General features: G+C 40.5%; 2 protein-coding genes across 5 annotated transcripts; one reads left to right on the plus strand and one right to left on the minus strand.

Annotated features, from left to right (window-relative positions):
• Window positions 1-1,960: 1,960 nt before the first annotated feature.
• cab39l1 (calcium binding protein 39, like 1) lies at window positions 1,961-9,330 on the minus strand. The gene is made up of 9 exons (XM_020082521.2): window positions 8,892-9,330; window positions 8,176-8,323; window positions 7,908-8,072; window positions 7,621-7,739; window positions 6,564-6,732; window positions 6,417-6,476; window positions 6,267-6,332; window positions 6,018-6,161; window positions 1,961-5,633 (listed from the first exon to the last, which is right to left on the minus strand). Exons 2-9 carry the CDS (start codon window positions 8,290-8,292, stop codon window positions 5,442-5,444), a joined length of 1,032 nt encoding a protein of 343 aa, XP_019938080.1. The 5' UTR covers window positions 8,293-8,323; window positions 8,892-9,330; the 3' UTR covers window positions 1,961-5,441.
• Window positions 9,331-10,990: 1,660 nt separating this feature from the next.
• phf6 (PHD finger protein 6) lies at window positions 10,991-18,977 on the plus strand. 4 transcript variants are annotated; one of them, XM_069532110.1, is made up of 11 exons: window positions 10,991-11,152; window positions 13,277-13,438; window positions 13,917-14,018; window positions 15,238-15,371; window positions 15,476-15,522; window positions 16,186-16,346; window positions 16,431-16,574; window positions 16,657-16,761; window positions 16,855-16,988; window positions 17,917-18,046; window positions 18,152-18,977. In XM_069532110.1, exons 2-10 carry the CDS (start codon window positions 13,307-13,309, stop codon window positions 18,044-18,046), a joined length of 1,089 nt encoding a protein of 362 aa, XP_069388211.1. In that variant the 5' UTR covers window positions 10,991-11,152; window positions 13,277-13,306; the 3' UTR covers window positions 18,152-18,977. The 4 variants fall into 4 exon arrangements, with proteins under 4 accessions (XP_069388211.1, XP_019935794.1, XP_019935955.1 ...); XM_020080235.2 differs by having other exon boundaries at window positions 10,991-11,147; window positions 16,183-16,346; XM_020080396.2 differs by having other exon boundaries at window positions 10,999-11,147.
• The last annotated feature ends 2,006 nt before the right edge of the window (window positions 18,978-20,983 follow it).

Here is a 20,983-nt window from a genome sequence, read left to right on the forward strand (position 1 = left end):
GAAGCTGCTGCTGCTGATGGAAGAGCAGGGTTTATTATGGCCTGGTACACTGTTACACCTACAGCTCATCTAAACACACAGGCTAAGTGGAAGATCACTGTGCATTATAAACAGAGTTTGTGTACTTATGTCTTTGTGTGGACTATTGGAGCCTAGACCGTGCACAGTGACGACATGTTTGGAAGGTCCTCACAACTTTAAAGAGCTGGTTGAGAGTTGATTTTAGGGTTAGAGTTAGAATTATGTTAAGGTTAGGGTCTTTATCGACGTTAGGTTTTAGTTAACGTTAGGTTTAGATTTAAGTTAAGGTTAGGTTTAGGTCATGGTTAGGTTTAGATTTAAGATAAGGTTAGTATTAGGTCATGGTTAGGTTTAGATTTAAGATAAGGTTAGTATTAGGTTAGGTTTAGATTTAAGTTCACATTAGGTTTAGAAATTAATTTTGGTGAGGTTTAGATTTAAATTAAGATTAAGGTTAGGATTAGGTCATGGTTAGGTTTAAATTAGGTTTAGAATTGTTTAGGTTAGGGGATAGGATTAGGCTAATGTTTTAGATTAGGTTAAGGTTGGTTAGCTAGTTACTTTAAAATTGAGTTAAGGATAGGTTTAAGTTTAAATTAAGTTAGATTTAGATTTGTTTAGAATAAGGGTCAGTGTCGTCTTGCCGAAGCAAGTAGTAACAATGGCTGAAGTTAGTTATGTTAGTCTCCAGGAAATCAATTTGAGACAATGTAATGTTCTCTGAAGTCACAGAAACACCACGGTGTGTGTGTGTGTGTGTGTGTGTGTGGATGGGTGTGTATTATATCTTAGCGAGGACACTCATTGGCATAATCTATTCCCTATAGCCTCTTACTCTAACCCTAACTCTACCCTAGAAGCAAGTCTTTACCTTCAAACCCCACACACACAAACATATATATGTCACAGATTTATATTTTACACACAGACAGATAGTACATTTTCATCAGTTGTAACTGCGCTCCACAGACATTAGCCTGCCAGCCTCTTGAACAGGCCTCATGCTGGAGGACACCTCCTGGTAGAATGGAATGTGCCCCAGTGTTTTGAGCTGGATTGACATGACTGCTTCACACTCACTACAACTATTAACAAATAAATTCAACTTCAAAGACGCAAACAGTGATTATCTCAGATCAGATGAATGTTCTGGAGGCTACAATTCAAGGTCTACAAGAAAAGATCCTCACATTCGTTGTTTACACTATAAATAGCACAGCAACAGGCAATATTGACCCAATACACTGCTGCTATATTGTATAACTGCCTGTAGAGCAGATCTAGAATGGTTATTGGATTTTCAACCTGTTTCAGAAACTACAGGTCACAGTAGAGCTGCAGCTAACGATTACTTACATCATCTATCTTTCATTGAAGAATAAAACATGTCGGAGTAGTGAAGAATGGCTGAGAATTTCTCAGAGCCCACAGGTGATGTTTCAAATTCCTCTTTTTGTCCAACTAACAGTTTAAAACTCCTTTTAATTGAACTGTACGTCGTCCACAAAGGTAAAGTGTGAACTTCTGTTCACTCAACACAAAAAACAGACAAAGAGTTCCTTTTGAAGGTTCGTGAGGACTCGGCCATAGTTTCACTAGTCTTGGTAGATTTCATTTAAGCTGACGCCTGATGTGCAGGAGACTTCAGACAGTGTTTGAAATGATTAATGTTATTGGTGAAACTGAACAAAGATCTTTGTCCCGACTTGTTTTATCCTCGATGCTGGAAAAGACATTAGGTCAACAAACTCCACGCACCATGGGAATGATAACGCTGTCAGTTGTCTCTGTCAAACATGCAAACAGACATACAGGATTCAGGGAGATTTGAGTGAAGCTCCGTCTGTACACACCTACATAGTAAATAGAAAACAACTGTGTGGCTGCACATGACTGCAAGTCCCTCCATTTGTGTCAAACTAGTGAAGCAACACAAAAATAAATTGCCACAAAGTTTATTGCTTTCACAATTTTACCCTTTATAAAGTTATGTACAGATAATTCACTCCCATGGTAAATAAAGAGAATATAGAGTGTGGAAAAAGACAAGGGGGGGAAATAAGGCAAGGAGGAAATAAAGCACAACAAATATTTTAAACAGAGAAATTTAAATCAAGAAATACATAATATTGATCTCAAGGGATTTGTGTTGATGTCTATATAATATTGTCAGTGATTTATATATATTCATAATTAGAGGTAGGGTTATAGAAAACATGAAATACTTTGTTTGTACAATTAATGCAAGGTGCCAATTGTTGCCCCCTCTGGTGGGATGTCTGTGTATAGCACATCCTTCACAAGTGCACGGCACGTCTGAACTCACATTTCAAGGAAGTTTGACTCTACACCCCATTAGTATTAATGTTGAAAATTTAGTAAAACATCAGCCTGATAATGTTGATTTTATTACAGAGCATCACCTTATATCAGGATATTATTAGAAACTCAAACACACTTTCAAACTTTCTTTCATTATTGGGTGACATGACCGTGCACAGTGAGCAGGACTTCAGTCTGTGTATTTGAGAATAATGTACCACATTCATAATCGATTTCTCTACTTGTTTTATGAATCTTGAAAATGATCAATAACGACTCTCTGGTGCAGTTGTTTTAAGCCACTTAATACCCACTGCAGAAAATCTGTTTTGAGTGCAGCCATACTGATTTCTATGAAAAATGTATTTCCACTCACAGAATCACATTAAGAGCGTATATCTGTGGATCTGAGAAATGAACTGCTTGTGAATGCGGGACTTGAAATGTACATTTTGGTTTAAAAAAAAAAAATTAAAGAGTTCTGGAATTTTAAATGATCATTACGATCCATTACATGTCTTTAATTAAGGCAACATTCATTACAAGGTACCACACTGCAATTCATTATGAATTAACGTTTGTGTGGCACCAACCAATGAAATATTTAAGTTTTTAAAAAATCTAGTTTTCCATTGTGAAAACCAGGTTGCAGTCCCTGTTCAAGTTTTAACACACACATGTGTATATATCAAGTTTAGGCATGCATACAACCCACTGTTGATTTTGTTTAAATGTCAAATAAAATATCCCGTCTAGGAAGGAAAGAACAGAGAACACAGCATTTGCAAACTCAAATCCCATGAGGTATGTACTAGAAAACCTGTGCACAGACAACACGTCTCCAGATCCCTAATATGCCACTTTAGTAACAACAGCAGAAGTAAGGCAACTATATCAAGGAGTCGAACTGATCTAGTGAGGACCTCAGTGCTCATCATCCAAAAACAAACTCATTCATGTTTAACAGTGCATGTGGTTATTTCGACAATGTGTTAACGTCTGACAGGAAAGTGCTCTCCGATGCATCACAGCTATGTTACAGTGTTTTCTCTGTAAATGTGTCATTACAATCATATCTGAAAAGGACAATATTTAAATTCTGTATTTGTTTCAGCATCTGCTACCCTCGTTTCTTTTTGTGCTCTTTGGTGTTAAGTGGGAGGGGGGGGCGACACGCTGGTGCAGTGTTTAGAACTGTCACAGCAAGAAGCTTCTAGGGTTGAACCTGATGGCCAGCTGGAGTCTGTCTGTGTGGACTGCGCGTGTTATTCCTGTGTGGGTGTTCTCCGGATACTCCGGCTCCTCCCACAGTCCAAAGACATGTAGATTGGGGATTAAATTAATTCGAGACTCTACCTTGCCTGTAGCTGTGAATGTGGGCCTGAATGGTTGTTTGCCTCTATAGCCCCCATTCCACTGGTCTAAAAACCCACAAACGCCACTTACATCTGGCTTTTTCCTGCAATGAGAATGGATATAATCAGCATTCACTCCCGGGGCAAATGACTTTGCAGTAGACACAGGTTTTTATCAGTTCCGGCTTCAAACAGCAGTGATGGAAACGACACTCCTGGGTGAACGCAGTGAGGTGAGAGAGCGCCCCAGCTGTCACTGTCTTTGTGACGTCAAACAAGACGCACCGGGGGAAAAACCGAGAGGCAAATAGTTGTGATACAATGGTGATCTGTCCAGGGTGTATCCCGCCTCTCGCTCTATGTCAGCTGAGATCAGTGGTGTAGATAATGGTTGGAAGGATGGAGTTACACTGAATAACTGATTAGAGATCTGACCATGGGATTTTGTTTTAGCCAAATATTTAAAGCAAATTAAACAATTTCCTACAGTCCACTCAGTCAAAGAAAATCTGTTAAATGAATCAAGAAAAATAAACTCCAACAAAGGTTAGTAGAAAGTCTCACAGGTCGACGAATATTAAATGTCATGCTCCCATATGAACATGCTAGATTTACAATGTAACATATGTATGATGCATCCAATATGCAACGCCCCTGTGAAAACCGCAATATTATTTCTTGTTTTAAGCAGTGCTTTTACTGTAATGGAAAAATGACGGCAAACGTGAAGTCGTTTTTAACGACATGAATGAATTATTTCTTACATCATCATTTCAAATGAATTATTGCTATCTGTGCTCAGCATGTGCGGATGAGATGGAGTGCTCCGAGTGAGATCAATTTGTATATCCTGGCTGTACATGTTAGCGCTGAATGGAAGGCTACTACCCTGCAGCATTATCTGATGCCGTGCTTCTATTTCAGTCATGTAAGCCTCAGTGAACACAGCCTAAAAAAAATGCAGCACAATAAATTGATTCCTCTATGGTTTTGATTTTCTCTTCCTGTGCTATCTAACGCATTGGCAAGTACAGCACAGCAGGATCATTTCAATCTTTTGTAACCTTACACATGCGACTAAAGAAATACACCATTCTCGCCCCCCTCTCAAAAAAGAAATCACTGTGTTGACCCGGCCAATATGATCCACATGTGAAAGCTGTAAAGATCATTTAGGTCCTTGTGCAACACAGCAGCTTCACAATAAGGCAACAAACCAAAATGATGTGATTAGTGAGGCTAAGCAATGTCCAGAGAGAAGAGAGTTACTCTATGTTTGAAACTGTTTATCATGAAGACACATTAGAAAAATAATATATTTACCTCAATCTCTAAGATATAGTTTCTGAAAATGAAAAGACTAAAGAAAACCTCAGAGCTGATGTTGGTTGTGCATGGGGTGTTGTTTCTGTCATTCTAAAGTCTCTGTCAGCAACAGTGTAATTGGAAGGGTAACAGTTTAAGGTCCAAGGATACTAAAACGGATTAAATGCATTATGACGAAAGAGGAAACACTATGGTTTAAATAACAGTTTTTGGCCCACTCAGGTTTCTGGATGGAAATCACCTCCATATCCACACTAAAAAACAGAAAGTGAAGGAAGTAATCTGTACTCTTTTTTTTCCTATATTTTGTAGTTAATATTAATTCTTAATGAAGTATGTCTCTCACTCAGCCCTCTGCAGCTCCAGCCACTACCTCTACAATCTACCACCTGACCGAGCAGTCGTCAACGCGGCTTTCTATGCTTCCTCCGGCGCTGTGGGCCTCTTCAGGTCCCGGATCTGCTTAATCAGATAGTTCTTCTCGCCACAGAACTGCTCGTCCTCGGATCTGTCCGTCTGGAAGTGGCTCAGGAACTCCACCAGTTTGGTCTGGTTCTTCAGCAGTATGTCCAGCACGGGCTGAGTCTTGTTGGGGTTTGCAACGAATACCTTTGAGAGGAGAGAGATGAGGTAAACTCACAATTTGAAATGTTTTTCTGTTTACGTGATGTTCTTGACTGTTTTGCCTTTATTTGGGAGTAAGTGGACGACAGGTGGGATGACAGCAAAAAGACCCTGGACTCTAACCCCGGCCACTATGAAAAGAGCTCAGCCCTATTATATGCTACTTATTCAAGCAGGTAAAACACAAATGCACTCGACAATCTGAAAAGTTTTATCCTAAAATAAAATGGCTTCATCAGTCCAGACTTCTCCATAAACTTTCAATATTTTATGAATTTAACTCTCACACTTTAATTTAAAATTGTATATGACATTTCAACTGGAATGTTTAAAAAATGAATTGACAATGTGTGTGTTCTATTTTCACACCTTGAAGACATGAAACGCTTCAAACTGGATGTTTCGGCTGTTGTCTCTTAACAAGTTCATCATCAGCTTCAAGTTCTCTGCCCGACTGATGTACTTTGTCATGACAGTGAAGTTGTGTCGATCCAGGAGAAGTTCCCCCAGGAGCTGGAAAACAGCGCATCATTAAAAACATGTCAATTACACTTGAATCTGCAGCTCAAATTAGAGCCCATCAGTAATTGTGATTTGACAGAGCGCTGGAGCTCTCACCTTCAAAGACTGTCGTTTGGTGACATAGTTTTCAGAATGCAGGAGCTTCTCGTACTCTGTAAACACCTGAAGGATCATTTGAAAGTACGTTAAAGCACAGCATGAGCTCGCTTTCAATTAAAGATCAGAAATCCACAGGAGAAAGCTCACCCGGTCATATTGGTTCTCCAGAAAATCGGCGCACATAATTTTGTGTCTTGTGAGGAGATCCTGAGAGAAAAAAAAGAAGACTTAGATATCAAATAAGAACTGTTGTTATAAAGATGCAGCAGTTAGACAGATAATATGCCAGCGTACCTTGAATGAGGCGAAAGCATCTGAGGCAATGTCAAAGGTTGAGAGGTCGACGTAATGGAAGAAGCAGTAGAAGTCTTCGGAGAGAAGAACCGTCCGGGCCAAAGGCTCGTGACGCAGGCACTCCCTCAGCATCATTCCACAATTCAGAGCCACCTCGGCACTCTCGTATCTGTGTCGTTAATACACGTCAGGTCCAGGTCAACCAATAAGCCAGTTATAGAACATACACTGTCTATGTAACACAAATAAAAACCACTACAAACCAGCCTCATTTGTGGGAAAATCCACTCTTAACACATAACACTGCTAAGTTTTCAGCACTAATAACATTTTTATTTTTAGGCCTTATTTTCGATGATGATGTATTTTTTATGGGTGAAAATAGCTGACTTAACATTGACAATTCTCCTCACAGCTACATGGGACATTAGTGGAACAATCATCCAACACATGAACATTAAATGTTAGACTTTGAAGGTGAAGTTAAGAAATCCAGCTGAATGTTCCTCTTTATAAATGAGACATTTTTGGTAAAAAGTGTAAAAACTGCTGAGGAAATCCATGACACACGTAGAAATGTGCAAAGAGAGCACTTGATCCACCGACACCAGCTTCTCGGATCATAATGGAGTTTAGACGTTAAACAAGGTTGCTCTTTGAGTACGCGGGATGACTCCTGTTTTTTTTCTTTTCGTTTTTGGAGCTGTAAGACCAGCAGTCAACTATCACTCTCTTCATCTAAATGTGTAACCCACATGTGAATGCAACAAGTTCATGCTTGTTCCTCTGGGAGTTGTTGAAACACATACTGGGTAATGTAGAAAATCACGAGGCACGCTGAGGAAAAGCTATCTTAGCACAAACCACTCAAATGAAAACCTAAAATGCAACAACGTTATGATAATTTGGGGGATTTGCTTGTGATATTTACCAGTTTTGGGGCATTTAGGAGTAAAATTATCTTTAATACATGTAAGTGGACAAACAAAGCACCACTCAAATCTAATATGACAATCTGACTATATCAAGTTCCTGTAGCCTGAAAAGATGAACTTACCCTTTCAGAAGCATGAAGAGGATCTGTGGGTGTGTAGAGATGTACTCTACTGTGGGTGTGCGAGTGCCAATCTGACGTCTGACAATATTGCTGAACAAATTAACCACATCCTTCTTCCTCTGTGAGAAATACAGAAACACAGAGTCAGTCAGATGAATAGCTGACTGGCTAATGATGACATGCAAAGACATTATCGCTTTGGGCAAAGATGTTCCAATCAAGCGTACACTCTGCCACTGAGTTTTTGGTTTCTGTTTTACACACAAAGTCACAGCAGAGAGAAGCACCTCAAAGTCAATCCTATGCAGGTTCGCGATGAGGGTGATGAGGAGGTCGGTGTTGTACAGCTCCTGTGCGAGCTGAGCCACAGCTTCAGTCTGAGGCTCCTTGTCACCTGTTCCACAGAGCACCTCCTTCAGCGAGGCCAGGCTTTTAGACACCTCATCCGCAACCTTAAATTGAGGGGATATAGTTCATGACTACGATCATGAGCTGGTGCTGAGAATAAGAGTCAGGTGTCAAACAGTCATAAGAGGGAAAAAAATCATTGCTGACCTTTTCACACTTTTTGCTGTCTCCAGGGTCCAGTTTCTCCAGGTACGCCACATTCTCCTTCAAACTCCTCACGTTCTCTGCTGGACTCTTCTGAGACTTACCAAAGGGAAAAGGCATGGCTGTAGAGGCGTGAACCAAACCCAACAATCTGTGATGAAATAAAAAAGCAACACACTTTGACAAACTATCCTGTGCAAGTAAATGCTACTCCACTTCCTGTACCTCGCTGCATCAGGAAATGGCTGAAATGTCTCACCTGAAGAAAGCGAGTGTGAGGTTAGCTCCACTGTAACTCGACACTCCGAGGTAAAACACACAATAACAGTCGTTAAGAGCATAACAGCGCACACAGCTAGCTAACTTAGCTAACTTTGAACTAGTCGACATCGAGGGCAATGCGCGGAAGTAACTCTGCTGCTGTTACTTTCCTCTGGTTTAGTTTAGTTGGCTTCTCAAAGTGAACCTGAGCCCGGTTGAGTAAAAAACGCTGACTTTCTAAGTGGAACCATGATGTCAGGGACAAGAAGAAAATGTCAACCCCGCAGCGATGTCCATCAGCAAACTTCAGCTAGCTTGTGACCTAGTTAGCTGTAGCGATAAAACAGGCAAACTCACGAGAGCATGTAGTCAGAGAGCCCCGTGGAAAACACACACACACACACAGAGACACACACACACACAGCTGGGATACTGAGCTCCGGCTGTCACACACTCACCGAGTGAACGGTGCTTTTCAGGCTGAAGGAGGCTCAGCGGTGGCTAAAGGTTAGCTAGCAGGCTAGCAAGTTGTCTCCACTTTCTTTCCCCCGCGCCGCAGCGTCGCTTCGAGCGTCCGTCAGTTCTCCGGAGCCGCGGCTGTCTAACCGAAGCTAGCAGAGGCTACAAGTGGCTCAAACCGACGACCTTCATCGCTGGGATGTTTCATGAAAAATCTCTCCACTCGTGACCGACTGTCACCTAACTTGCTGGCTGGCTGGACTCGGTGAGGAGCGGGTCTCTGGGCTGCTGCTCTGTCCCTGCTGTCCTCATAGGTTCTCCTCTCTCTCTCTCTCTCTCTCTCTCTCTCCCTGTGTGTGTGTGTGTGTGTGTGTGTGTGTGTGTGTCTCTCTCTCTCTCTCTCTCTCTCTCTCTCTCTCTCTCTCTCTCTCTCTACCCGCAGCTCGGCTCCAGGACACTGGGCGGGATGTGTTCGCAGCACAAAATGACTGACACTCGTCTCAGCCAATCGCTACAGCCGCAGTGAATTATGCATGCGGTAACGCCTTCTCCGCTGTAGACGCGCGTGTTTCGGAGCTCGGATACTTTTCGTACGGGTGGAGAGACTGAGGACTTCAAGCGAAGCTCCGTCCACCGGACTGCCTGGTCATGTAAAGCAAGTGCACCCAAGTACTCGCGAAAAGCTAAAGGAGAAGAAGTTTTGTTTTGTTAATAGTAGCAATATGCATCATATATGTTGGTGTATGCAATGAATCAACTTTTTCAAAAGAAGAAGTCACAATAATACTCTTGGTTATATATACACTTCTGAAACAACTGTGTAAAAACACACTTCATCAAACAATATGACCACATAAATGAACCTATATAACAGGAGGAACTACCTTAACCCCTGACGTTTATCTGCTGGTTGAGGTTTGCTTAGAGCTCAGTGATATGGCCAGAAACGAAAAAAATATCAGGACAAACATTTTCATACCATTCAATATTGATAATTATCATGATAAAAATCACATTATAATTTCCAGTTTCAAGTTTAAAGACTGACTTTTCATTATTATGATGGGCATTCACTCTCATTGTGCCACAGTCTCTAGTGTCCTCAGCTTCCAGGTTGTCTTTCACACCAAATCACACTGAACAGTTCTTTTTATTCTCATTCAGCATTGTACAATCGTGCACCCGGCACTGTAGGGTTGAAATCTTGTTTTTAAAGTAAAACACAACAAAAGAAGAATAAAAAATACACAGAGGAGGACTAGATATTTACGAAATAGATGAGTTTTTAACAACCTCTTAAAACTGTTGATGGAGTCTGCATTTTTAAAACTAAGAGAAGATGGTTCCAGAGGATGGGAGCCATGACAAACTTTTTTTGAATGGCATTTCTTTCTGAGCAATAATACCCAGTTTTTTGGGACCTCAAATAGACCAGCTTGATTTTTGTGTCACACGTGTCACATGGTTTTGGGGATTTATTTAGCAAGTAGAGCTCAGGTAGTCCCAGTGCACGAAGATGATGAGACCGAAGAACTTATTTTTGTGTATCAAACTGTCTGACTAAAACCCAGGGACTACTGAGTGTCTTTGGTGGATAATAAGGTCAGAGTAAAATATAGTATTTTATTGTTCAAGGCTTTGATGGAAAAACATACAACTCTTCATTAATTTGTGACAAAAAAATCAACTAATTACATCTCTTATTCTAGTTAAATTATAACATAGCAATGTTGGTCCGACATGCTCTGCATCTACACGAGGCATCAGTTTATTGCAAAGCAAGTTTATACATACAAGGAATTTGCTGTGGTGTATAGTTGCAAGTATTAAGATAAAATATATATATATATATCAAAAATAGGAGACTGGATCATGCAAAGTACACATAGTTCGTTATTTGCCAAATCTGGTCCGACCTGAAGTCATCTCTATTTCAGTGACAACGATACTTCAATATTAAAGTCGTGTCCATGAGATATTTATCAGGTAATTCACTTTCGTTTTCGTGCACACGCCACCGACCTCCTGTGTCTCTCCCTTCACACTTAAAACAGCTCAACGTGCGCTCCGCCTACACGCGTCTTACTTTGAAAGCCTCACCCGGAAGTGGCTGCAGTCTGTGACGCTGCAGCTAGCTTGATGCTAGCGTGAAAATCACCACGATCACTAGTGAAGGACGGAGAGAAGCTCAGCGGCCGCCCGGGACACTTTCCCCCCTTTTCCACGGTCTCACCCGTTTCAGGGCCCAGCAGCAGGTGAGGTGTGTTGCGTGTGTCCGCGGCTGTGCGGCGGTCCTTGTGTACCGTGGCCTGTTGTGCTCTCAGGCCGTATTGGTGTCGTACGAGCCCGGGCTGCTCTCCTCTCGCAGCCGCACATCACGTATGGCGCTCTTTACTTCGAAACGGCTCGAAAACACCCGCGTCCGTCACGAGATTTCCCCGCAGTTAAAGGGAAATATTCCCACTTCCCCCACTTCCAGCAGAAGACAGAACATTTCAGTGAGACATTTTCCTTTCAGGGAGCTGCATGTAAGGGCCTGTGGAGAGATTTCAGGGCGTTCATAGTGACAAATGTTTTCACTTACAGACACTTCATGCTGGAGAAAGACTCTCTCTCTCTCTCTCACACACACACACACACACACACACCCTTTAATTCAAAACTTTCCACCTTCAATTCCAGCCACTTTTATTTTATATGGGCTCGCCCTCGTTACAGATGGAGGCCAGCGTGGACGAGCAGTGCAGGGATGTGACATGAGAGGTGTTTCACAGGCGATCAGAGGTGTGAATAAAGCCTGGTTGTTGTTATTTACATGCGGATGGAGCATCGTGTGTGTATGTGTGTGTGTGTGTGTGTGTCTGGAGCCGCCGCAGTGAAAAGCCTGGCCCTGCGATCATGGCTGGAATAATGGCTTTATATCAAGGCGTTGCAGCAGCAGCACACACACTGCTATTGTGATTTATAAATCTTATTAATCCTCGTGTTTCATGTAAATGCAGCACATGATGGACAACACAACCGCACACCAGCTCTGATGACAGCTCTCCTACACTCCACACAACACAGCGATGGTTTACAACCAGTCATATGTGAACTATTGCACATCTGAAGGGATTCGTTCAAAAATAAAATAGTAAAATAGATGTTGATCACAACGCAACTTAGTCTAAAACTAAACATTTAAATCTGAGAAGTATTTTTTTTATAGAGGGGGGTGGAAACATGTGGCAGAAAATAGGAGGAGAGTGAATATGGGGTTTGTTAGAGACAATGTATATGAGGTTTGTATATTTGTGAAAGTACAGCTCCTGTGTGTGTTCACTGCTGCTCAAATCAGGCTATACAGTTAAAAACTACACATTTACATCTCAATAATAGATTTTCTATTGAGAAGTGGGGGCAGACGTATGTGGTGGAATATGTAATAAAAGAACTTTAATTATATTAAAGATATTTAAAACAGGTTTTACAAAGTGTTTTTGAAAGACAAAGCAGATATAGGGTACTTATAATAAGAATAAAAGCGATAAAACATTAAAGCATAAAATGACAACATCACATGTATTTGGGGGTTTGTCTGCAATTATAAGGTGAGCGTGTGTGTGCATCCGATCTGCTCTCTCTCTGTTCCTGTTTAATCTGATTTATTTGTGGGATGACTGGTGGATGTAGGTAATTGCAGGCCTGTGGTGGGTTGATAATGTCTCTTCATCCATGACACATCAACAATTTCCTAGACTCCCTTCCTCAAACTTCATCAGTTCTCCCCAAATTCTGGTTGATCAGCAATACACATATTCTGTGGATACTAGTTTTCACTACAGGCCACCAGATACTCTGGAGTTACAACAAAATTAAACAGGGTCCGGAGTTTTCTATAAATTGTATCAACACTGAACAAAACTATGAACACAAAATGATAATCAAACTGCAAATCAGAAACCTCACAGACCCAACTTTGCGGGACACCTATAGACAGCTGCAGATCGTGGAGATCAGTAGTCAGACTCCACAGCTCAGTATCTGGCATGGTGGTTGGTTGTGCTGGCGTCATGACATGTGGTCGGCGGGCAGCACGCAGACGGTTTGCTGTGCTACTAAACTCTTGGAAACGCCTTCATAGACGGCTGATGATGGACATTCAGTCCTGCAGACACTCCTGTGGATGACCAATTGCCCCCCCCCCCCTTGAGGCTAACATGCTAACATGATGAAATCTGAGGCATTGTGAGGACATTTGAGGCAAATAAGCGATTAGTGTGCTTAGAAAGTCTTAGGTCTTTTATTTAAAGTCCTTAATAATGAGATCAAAATAAATGTGTTGAAATGGTTCAAAGTTATTGTCATCATTTATGTGTTTTTTTTGCTGTTTTTTCATTAGATTCTTGGGCAAACAAAAAAGCCTCTGGCCATGTCGGGACAAAAGAAAGTAGCTGCAGCACGGCTGCCTAAATGTGCCTTCTGCAGAACCAACCGAGATAAGGAGTGCGGCCAGTTGCTGGTGTCTGACAGCCAGAAGGTGGCAGCCCACCATAAGTGCATGGTGAGAAAAGCACACACAGTAGTTATCAACCCGTTCACCTGAGATTCCTCAATCTAAAATCATCCATGCCTTCACACTCCCTGTCTCATATGTAGAATTGTGAACAGATATGTCGAAAAGAAAGTGAGGATTTGGAATTTTGATGTTGTTTCACTCTCTTATAAGAGGAAGATGACAAAAAGCCTAACATTTACAAAGCCAAAAAAATATAATGTATCCATCCAATGGCATCATCTGATGTCAGTAAAACTTGTTTTAGCCATCAGTTTGCTGAAAAATGCAATATAAACGGAAATAAACAGAAAATAATGCATTAGGGGCAAAGGGAAATTGATTGCTGATATATGTAATTGCAACCCACTAGAAAATGTTAAATGTTGTCACATTATTATCAGAACTAATCAGACAACATTTATTCAAGTGGAAGTGTGTAGAAAAAGACCATTGAATAATAGTTCTGATATTTTTCCCTGCATAGCTGTTCTCCTCTGCCCTGGTCACGTCTCACTCAGACAGTGAAAACATCGGGGGATTCTCCATTGAGGATGTGAAGAAGGAGATCAAGAGGGGGAACAAACTGGTACGTGCCAATTCCTCCTCTTAATGTAGTATAACTAAGTCAAGGGGAACTGAACTGTGTAAAGCCATGGAGCTTCTGTAATGTGAAATCTATACATTTTAAATGACTCATTGAAATAAAATTGAGGGTATTTATGTGGATATTTGTGATTAGGACGCACTCATGATTTTACACACTGCCTAATGATGCCACCAGAGTGTGTACCTATGTCTTCAATGTTGAGTTTTCTCAGTGTGTGTTCAGTCTTTTCTTTGCAGTCGTGGTGTGTATGTGTGCATGTTTCCTACAGAGGAGAGAGATTGATGCTTTTGATACAAGCATCATGTTAAAGTAGGAAATCAGTCCATCCATTATCTACACTGCTTTTCCTTTTGAGGGTTGTTGTGGAGCAGGAACCAATCCCAGCTGACATTGAGGTGTACACTGGAGATGTCACCAGCAAAAGACAAACAACCATTCACTTTCCCATTCACCCCTCCTGGTAATTTAGAGTCTCCAATTAACCTGCACGTCTTTGTGAGTCCCCGGCTGGTCGTTGGGTTTAAACCCAGGACCTTCTTGATGTGAGACAACGCCACTGCAGTCTCTGTGGGAAAATTATATCAGCTTTTTTTATTATGTGATGATATAATATCTAGTTTGATGCATAAAGTGAACAAATTGTGATTCATTCCTCATTCTGACAAACTATTGCAATTTAGTCAACATTTCATATCATGTCAGTTGACGAATTTCACAAATTGTATTTACATTTCACAGTGGTTTCATCAGCTTCTGCCTCACTTATATGTGTTTACTTAAAGTCATATGACTGTATTTAGTGATTTTTTTTCTTTTTTCCATAAATGTGTTTTTTGAATTGTAAAACCAATAAAACACAATTAATTAACATACTGTGAAGGTATTTTTGCATAAATGTAAGTGTTTTCATTTTGATTAATTTTAATTCGCTATTATATGATCTTCTGTGCTTTGCTGCCATTTTCATTGCTGCATTTTATTTCTTTTTCCTTGAGAAACATGTCAGAGTCATGATCAGTATATGGACTTTTCAGTCAATTGTCAGGAAATTGTGGTCTTTCAAGAGAAGTAATTACTCAGATCCACATGTGAAGATTTCATGTTGTTAACTAACTGAGTCCACTGTTCAAGTGAACATTAATGTTTAGGAAACAGCATGTGCTTAGCTTTTTCTTTTTTCTTTTCCTTTCCCCCTCAGACGTGTTCTTCTTGTCACCGGCCGGGTGCTACTATCGGCTGCGACGTGAAGACCTGCCGGAGGACATATCACTATTACTGTGCCCTAAAGGACAAAGCCCAAATCAACGAGAATCCCTCACAAGGGATTTACCTGTAAGTCACTCTGTGTTTGGACGCTCAATCAATCATGACGTGAAGAAAGATATTTTTAACCTGTTCTTTTTATCCTCTTTTTTTGCATCTGTGCGTGTATGTAGTGTTTACTGTCGCAAACACCGAGATGCTTCTCTGGACGACATTCAAGGTAGAGTTCACTCAAACATGTGTTGTACTGTTATTATTGGATGACATCTGTTTTTCTTTTCAGTTACAAGACCTATTACACACGTTATTAATGCTTGGATCCGATGAATTAGAGTTGTTTACAATGTTATTATCCATAATGTCGTCAAGGTATTTCTATTTTACAATATAAATGATTTGTGTTGCAATAATAAATACTAATAATACCACAAAATACGCTCTTTCAGCGATAACTAGAACCACACTGATGTGGATTTTCAGGCGGCAAAACTGATATTTTGGCCGATTTTATTCAAAAACTATGAAATTGCCAATGATTCCTAATGATTCCTTCATGACAAAGAAGTGTATATTCGAGGCTTGATGTTTCAGTCTGACCATAAACAATTAGAAATGAAGAGAACACAAATGCAACCAAATGTATAGAATTTGAATTAAGAAAATGTAAAGTGCACATCTTTTCTGTAAAATAAAAGCTTTCATATTTGTACAGCAAAGATTAACACTGATGTCTGTGAAAGACTTTATCTATAAATTTGACCAGATAAATCAGTCCTGCGTTGGCAATGACCCCTTCACAGAATCTCAAAGTTGTCGTGAATAACACACACTTTACTTTGATACATTTCAGTTTGGTTAAACGCTATTGTTGGTTTGTCAGCAGATGAAGAGGGAGGTGTGGCCAATGAGTCAGACTCGTCACCTCCACAGAGCAGGGGCAGAGGAAGGTTTGAGAAGGTTCGAGCCAAGGCGGGCTCTCGTGGCCAATCAGAAGACACTCGCTCCACCTCCTCACAGGCTGCTGATGAGGAGAGCTCCTCCCATGTAAGGCACCATGCTCGTTCATCGAAGCAGTTTGTGATATTTACTTGAATGGGGTGTTTCTGAGTATTGTTCTGTCTTTTGTAGCGGGACAGGTCACCTCTCCGGACCATCCCAGGAGATGGCGGCCAGCGCTGTGGCTTTTGTCACGCTGGTGATGAAGAGAACGAAACGAGGGGCATGCTTCACACCGATAACTCCAAGAAAGTGGCTGCACATTACAAGTGCATGGTAAGATGAAGAACTGTGTGTTAGAGCGTATATATATTATAACATATATTAACTTGACTCTGTAATCTCTGATCCCTGGCAGCTTTTTTCATCGGGGACAGTCCAGCTGACGACAACATCGCGCGCTGAGTTTGGAAATTTTGATGTAAAAACAGTCATCCAGGAAATCAAGAGAGGGAAAAGAATGGTAGGAACATTTGTTTAACTTTAAAAACAGTGTTTTGAAAGATGCTTTGAAATGTATCATCATTTAAATCAAATGATTGGCTTGTTTTTCCAGAAGTGTACTCTGTGCACTCAGCTGGGTGCCACCATTGGCTGTGAAATCAAAGCATGTGTGAAGACCTACCACTATCACTGCGGCCTGCAGGACAAAGCCAAGTACATCGAAAACATGGCACGCGGCATCTACAAGTGAGCTCAGCCTCCACAAATAAACACTTACTTTCACTTCACTATAACCTATTTTTACATTCAGACTTTTCTCTTTAGATGCAACTATATTATAAGACCCAAAGCATCGTAACTCTTGAAATACAAGCCAATCAGAACAAAGACATCAAAAGAGAATCTTAAAATGGGGCAACCCTATAGCTGTAAGGCTTGGACACTTGTTCCTTGAGCAGCAGGTCCCTGGTTAGACTTCTGGTCGCACACACCCTATACAGCTTCCCTCCCCTACACTCTCACCCTGTTTCCTTTCTCTCCTTCACTTCAGTTATCAAAATAAAGGCAAAATGCCAAAATATACATATACTTTAGAGAGAACCTTGTAGATCAGCCATGCAGTAAATCCTCCCTTTTAAATGCATTGTTAAAGAAAGTATTTGGATACAAAGTAAGAACTAGACAGCTGTAGTCACTTCTGCAGTTCTGCAACAGATTTTATTCAATAGAAAAACCATCTTCTATGTTGTATGCTTTAACCTGTAGATGGCAGAAATAGACTTCATTTAGCTTTCACAGCCTAGTTCCTGAAATGCTTATGGCAAGTAGCTGACTTTCAGTGAAACTAGATCCCGTCTGTAAACAATAATATGATGCAAACAAAAACATGTGATATCCGAGGCAGAATAAATACGTCACGACCAGTCTCTGACTGCTGCCGAATCCTGCAGCTGATCGGTTGCTGCTGCTGAGCGGAGAATCTGCCACTGCATTGTTCATGTGTGAAATAAACCGCTGAAGAATGTCCGGAGAACATCTGAAAACAGCTATTAAAACATGGTGTAAAAAAACTTCATAGATTACCTTAAATACCAATTCTGCACCACGCCACGGAATCCCATCATAAACTACAACTAATATCTTTGTATTACTGTATTTTGTGTCTGTATTTTAGACTATACTGTAAGAACCACAGTGGGAATGAGGAGAGGGATGAGGAAGATGAGGAACGAGAGAATCGCAGCAGAGAGAGGGCAGCTATCGACCATGGAGGAACACCTGCAACGCAAGTGAACGGCAACTAGGTTGTTACACAAAAACTGTTGTTAACATTCTTGAATTGTCCTTATGTGAAATATGAGGAAGAATAAAAAGGATTTGTAAAATCTTGTCATGTGTTTTTTTTACAGGTAGTTCTGACAGATGTGACGTTGGGAGAAAACTGCAGAAGTCACAAGCGAGGGAGAGATATTTTTTTATACTGAATCTTAGCCCACTCACAAAGTCGTGGTCTACAATCTCCCACGAGTCCTTCACACAATTTCTTCCAGTAAACGGACTCGATGTCCCCAGCGTGCAACAGATGTGTAATTTGTGAAATCCTGTTTTGAGTAGTCTGGACAAGCTTCTCACAGACTGGTGGTACTGAGCAAAGCACGGGGGGGGGCTGCTGGTGGATCATGAGAAGCCATGGCTAAACTTTAGCGAGAATCCATCATGGACTCAGTCTCAAACACACGTGTAATTGCAGTGATAGGAGCTGATGTTGATTGTCACTCAGTGCCCATGTCCTTACAGATTACATGACCCACACTTGCTGAAAGTGGACACATTCTTCCTCTTCCTTAGCTTCTGAAGGACTCCCTTTTAAGTGGGGTCTGTTTGTTACTAGTCTCACTATGAAGTTGTGCTGTTTGATTACCTTGTTTCTGTAATCATGTCTTAAGAATACTCTTCATGTTAGCCTTTCTTTCTTGATATGTAATATTTTGCTACTGTAATATTATCACGAGTGATTTTGAATATCTGGATTTCAGACAGTCACTATTACAAGTTTTGCCAGCATGCACTTGGATTTACCCACTGTTAAAGGTGGCATTTTTTTATTTAGCTGCTAAAGGGCAAAGTAGAGCTCTTTAGAAGAGTTGGCTTGACTTTGTTTGATGTACTGTTGACTCTTATCTCTACAAATGTATCCATGAATGATTGGAAATAGAACATATTTTATTTTACACATTTACTGAGTGAGTCTTTCATTTGAAAGTGTGTCTATATGGTACAGCAAACAGAAAGCAGTCCTCTGGCAGGTGAGGAATGTCACAGGCTATAAGGTCATGAAGTGCAGGACTACCTCAGCTGTACTCTCCATTTATAGTAAAAGCCTCTCATGCATCCATTTGGAACATTTACTCTGCAGTTATTTTACTTGTATGCATTTCATTTTATTTATATACAGTATATATATATTTAAATCAGTCATCCACACAACTTCAATGCTGTACAACCCCCCCCCGAGAAAAGTAGAAAAATTTAACAAAATAAAAATACTAGAATGCCTACCTAATGAGATTATATTTATATTCACTAGATCCTGATTTTTATTTTGAACACATCCAACCCCTTAACATGCCTGATTCTTTTTTCACCAAGATCCACGACTTATTCTCTGAGGAAAAATCTCTCAATGTTAAAGAACATGAAAAATTATCCACTGTCTGATCTGGATCTGCATCAAAATTGAGTAGGTCCTTTTTCTTTGGCCTCGATATTCAAAAGCCTAAAAAATATTGGACTTCAACCTTAATTTTGCCATTGTAAGAGGAACACTTAATTGTAATTTTCAGGCAGCTACAGCGAACACACAATCACCTTTGCCCGTCAACTTCAACTATGACGTAGCCAGGGCAGCTGGTCAGGAGATCTGAGAGAACTGGGAGTGGAAATCCTCAGTGGAGCAAACTGAAAGCCAAATCCTGACTATACTAACATTTATATTAAAGCCTCTGGTAATCTAGGTGCAGGCATTATAAACAGGGAATTTTTAATTCAATTCTTCAAAACACGTTTTAATCGTATCATAATGAATTCCCTCTCATACATAAAAGAGAAAAGGAATTATAACAAACACAATGTTATCTTCTTCCAGTTTTGCACAACTCAGTGTTCCAGTTATGCGAATTCAACTCTTTCACTGCAGAACTGTTGACTTTTCAATGTAGAAAAACCTGTTTTTCTTAGAAATAACATAAACCATGACTCAGTTAGTCATGTGACAGTGTGTAAACGTTACCAGGACCTTAAAACTGAAGCAACTAAAAGCCTTTGTTGGTTAATTATTTACCTTTCATCTCATTCTCATTCTCCACCTTCTGCAAGTTGCTTTCATATTTTAAAGCTGTAAATATATTCTTTATTTCCTTTGTGCATCATATTGTGGGTCAATTGTGAACAGCAACAGCATACTATTTTAATCTTAGTGCCCCCACTTTGAACACACTACACACAAAAAACCCACCTTATTGTGTAGTCATAGACAATGGAGCTGCTCTTCAGTCAGTGAATGAAGGAGGAGAGTTAAAAAAGGTAAATAACAATGATCAAATCAGTATTTTATATTCAACATATGTAGATCTTATGAAATTAAGTCAACTAATTGATTAGATTGACTGAAAATCAAAGGGAGGGACTGCATTAATAAACGTATATGTCACATTTCATGGCTCTAACTTCTCAAATGTGAAGAGTTGCTGCTTTTTACTTGTAATTGTTTTAATCATTATATCAAACAGGCAGCGTGAAGGTGTCACTTCAAGTTATTGTGGTGGATATCCAGTAAATCCTGAATTATCAGATTAAGGCCATGAAGAAAACAACCATTAGCTGAAGGTAATGATCTCAAGGACAGTTATGTTCAGAGGACTGTTTCAGAGAGGTTGGCGCAAACTCAGAGTTAGTTGCTTTTTGCATTCAACACCATCATCCCCTCCAATTCCAATTCATCTCAAAACTCAGAGATCTGGACATCACACCTCCTACCTGCAACTGGCTGCTTGACTTTCTGACCAACAGGTTCGGTTAGACCACCACTGCTCCTCCACCATCGCCCTGAACACTGGCGTACCACAAGGCTGTGTGATGAGTCCATTCCTCTACTCCCTCTTCACCCACGACTGCAGACCTGTACATGGTTCCAACACCATAATCAAGTTTGCGGACGACACCACGGTGATTGGCCTCATCAA

Source organism: Paralichthys olivaceus, chromosome 9 (genome assembly GCF_024713975.1).
Source record: "Paralichthys olivaceus isolate ysfri-2021 chromosome 9, ASM2471397v2, whole genome shotgun sequence".
NCBI classification, from domain to species: Eukaryota; Metazoa; Chordata; class Actinopteri; order Pleuronectiformes; family Paralichthyidae; genus Paralichthys; species Paralichthys olivaceus.

Bases quoted from the DNA above. Each gene is read 5' to 3' on its own strand.
- cab39l1 (XM_020082521.2), bottom strand. From the start codon at position 8,292: ATGCCTTTTCCCTTTGGTAAGTCTCAGAAGAGTCCAGCAGAGAACGTG. The intron at 8,073-8,175 runs GTCAGCAATGAT...CCTCAATTTAAG, and splicing joins ACAGCAAAAAGTGTGAAAAG to GTTGCGGATGAGGTGTCTAA. The intron at 6,477-6,563 runs GTACGCTGGCAT...TTTTTCTCTCAG, and splicing joins ATGCTTTCGCCTCATTCAAG to GATCTCCTCACAAGACACAA.
- phf6 (XM_020080235.2), top strand. From the start codon at position 13,307: ATGTCGGGACAAAAGAAAGTAGCTGCAGCACGGCTGCCTAAATGTGCC. The intron at 13,439-13,916 runs GTGAGAAAAGCA...TTCCCTGCATAG, and splicing joins CAGCCCACCATAAGTGCATG to CTGTTCTCCTCTGCCCTGGT. The intron at 15,372-15,475 runs GTAAGTCACTCT...GCGTGTATGTAG, and splicing joins CCCTCACAAGGGATTTACCT to TGTTTACTGTCGCAAACACC.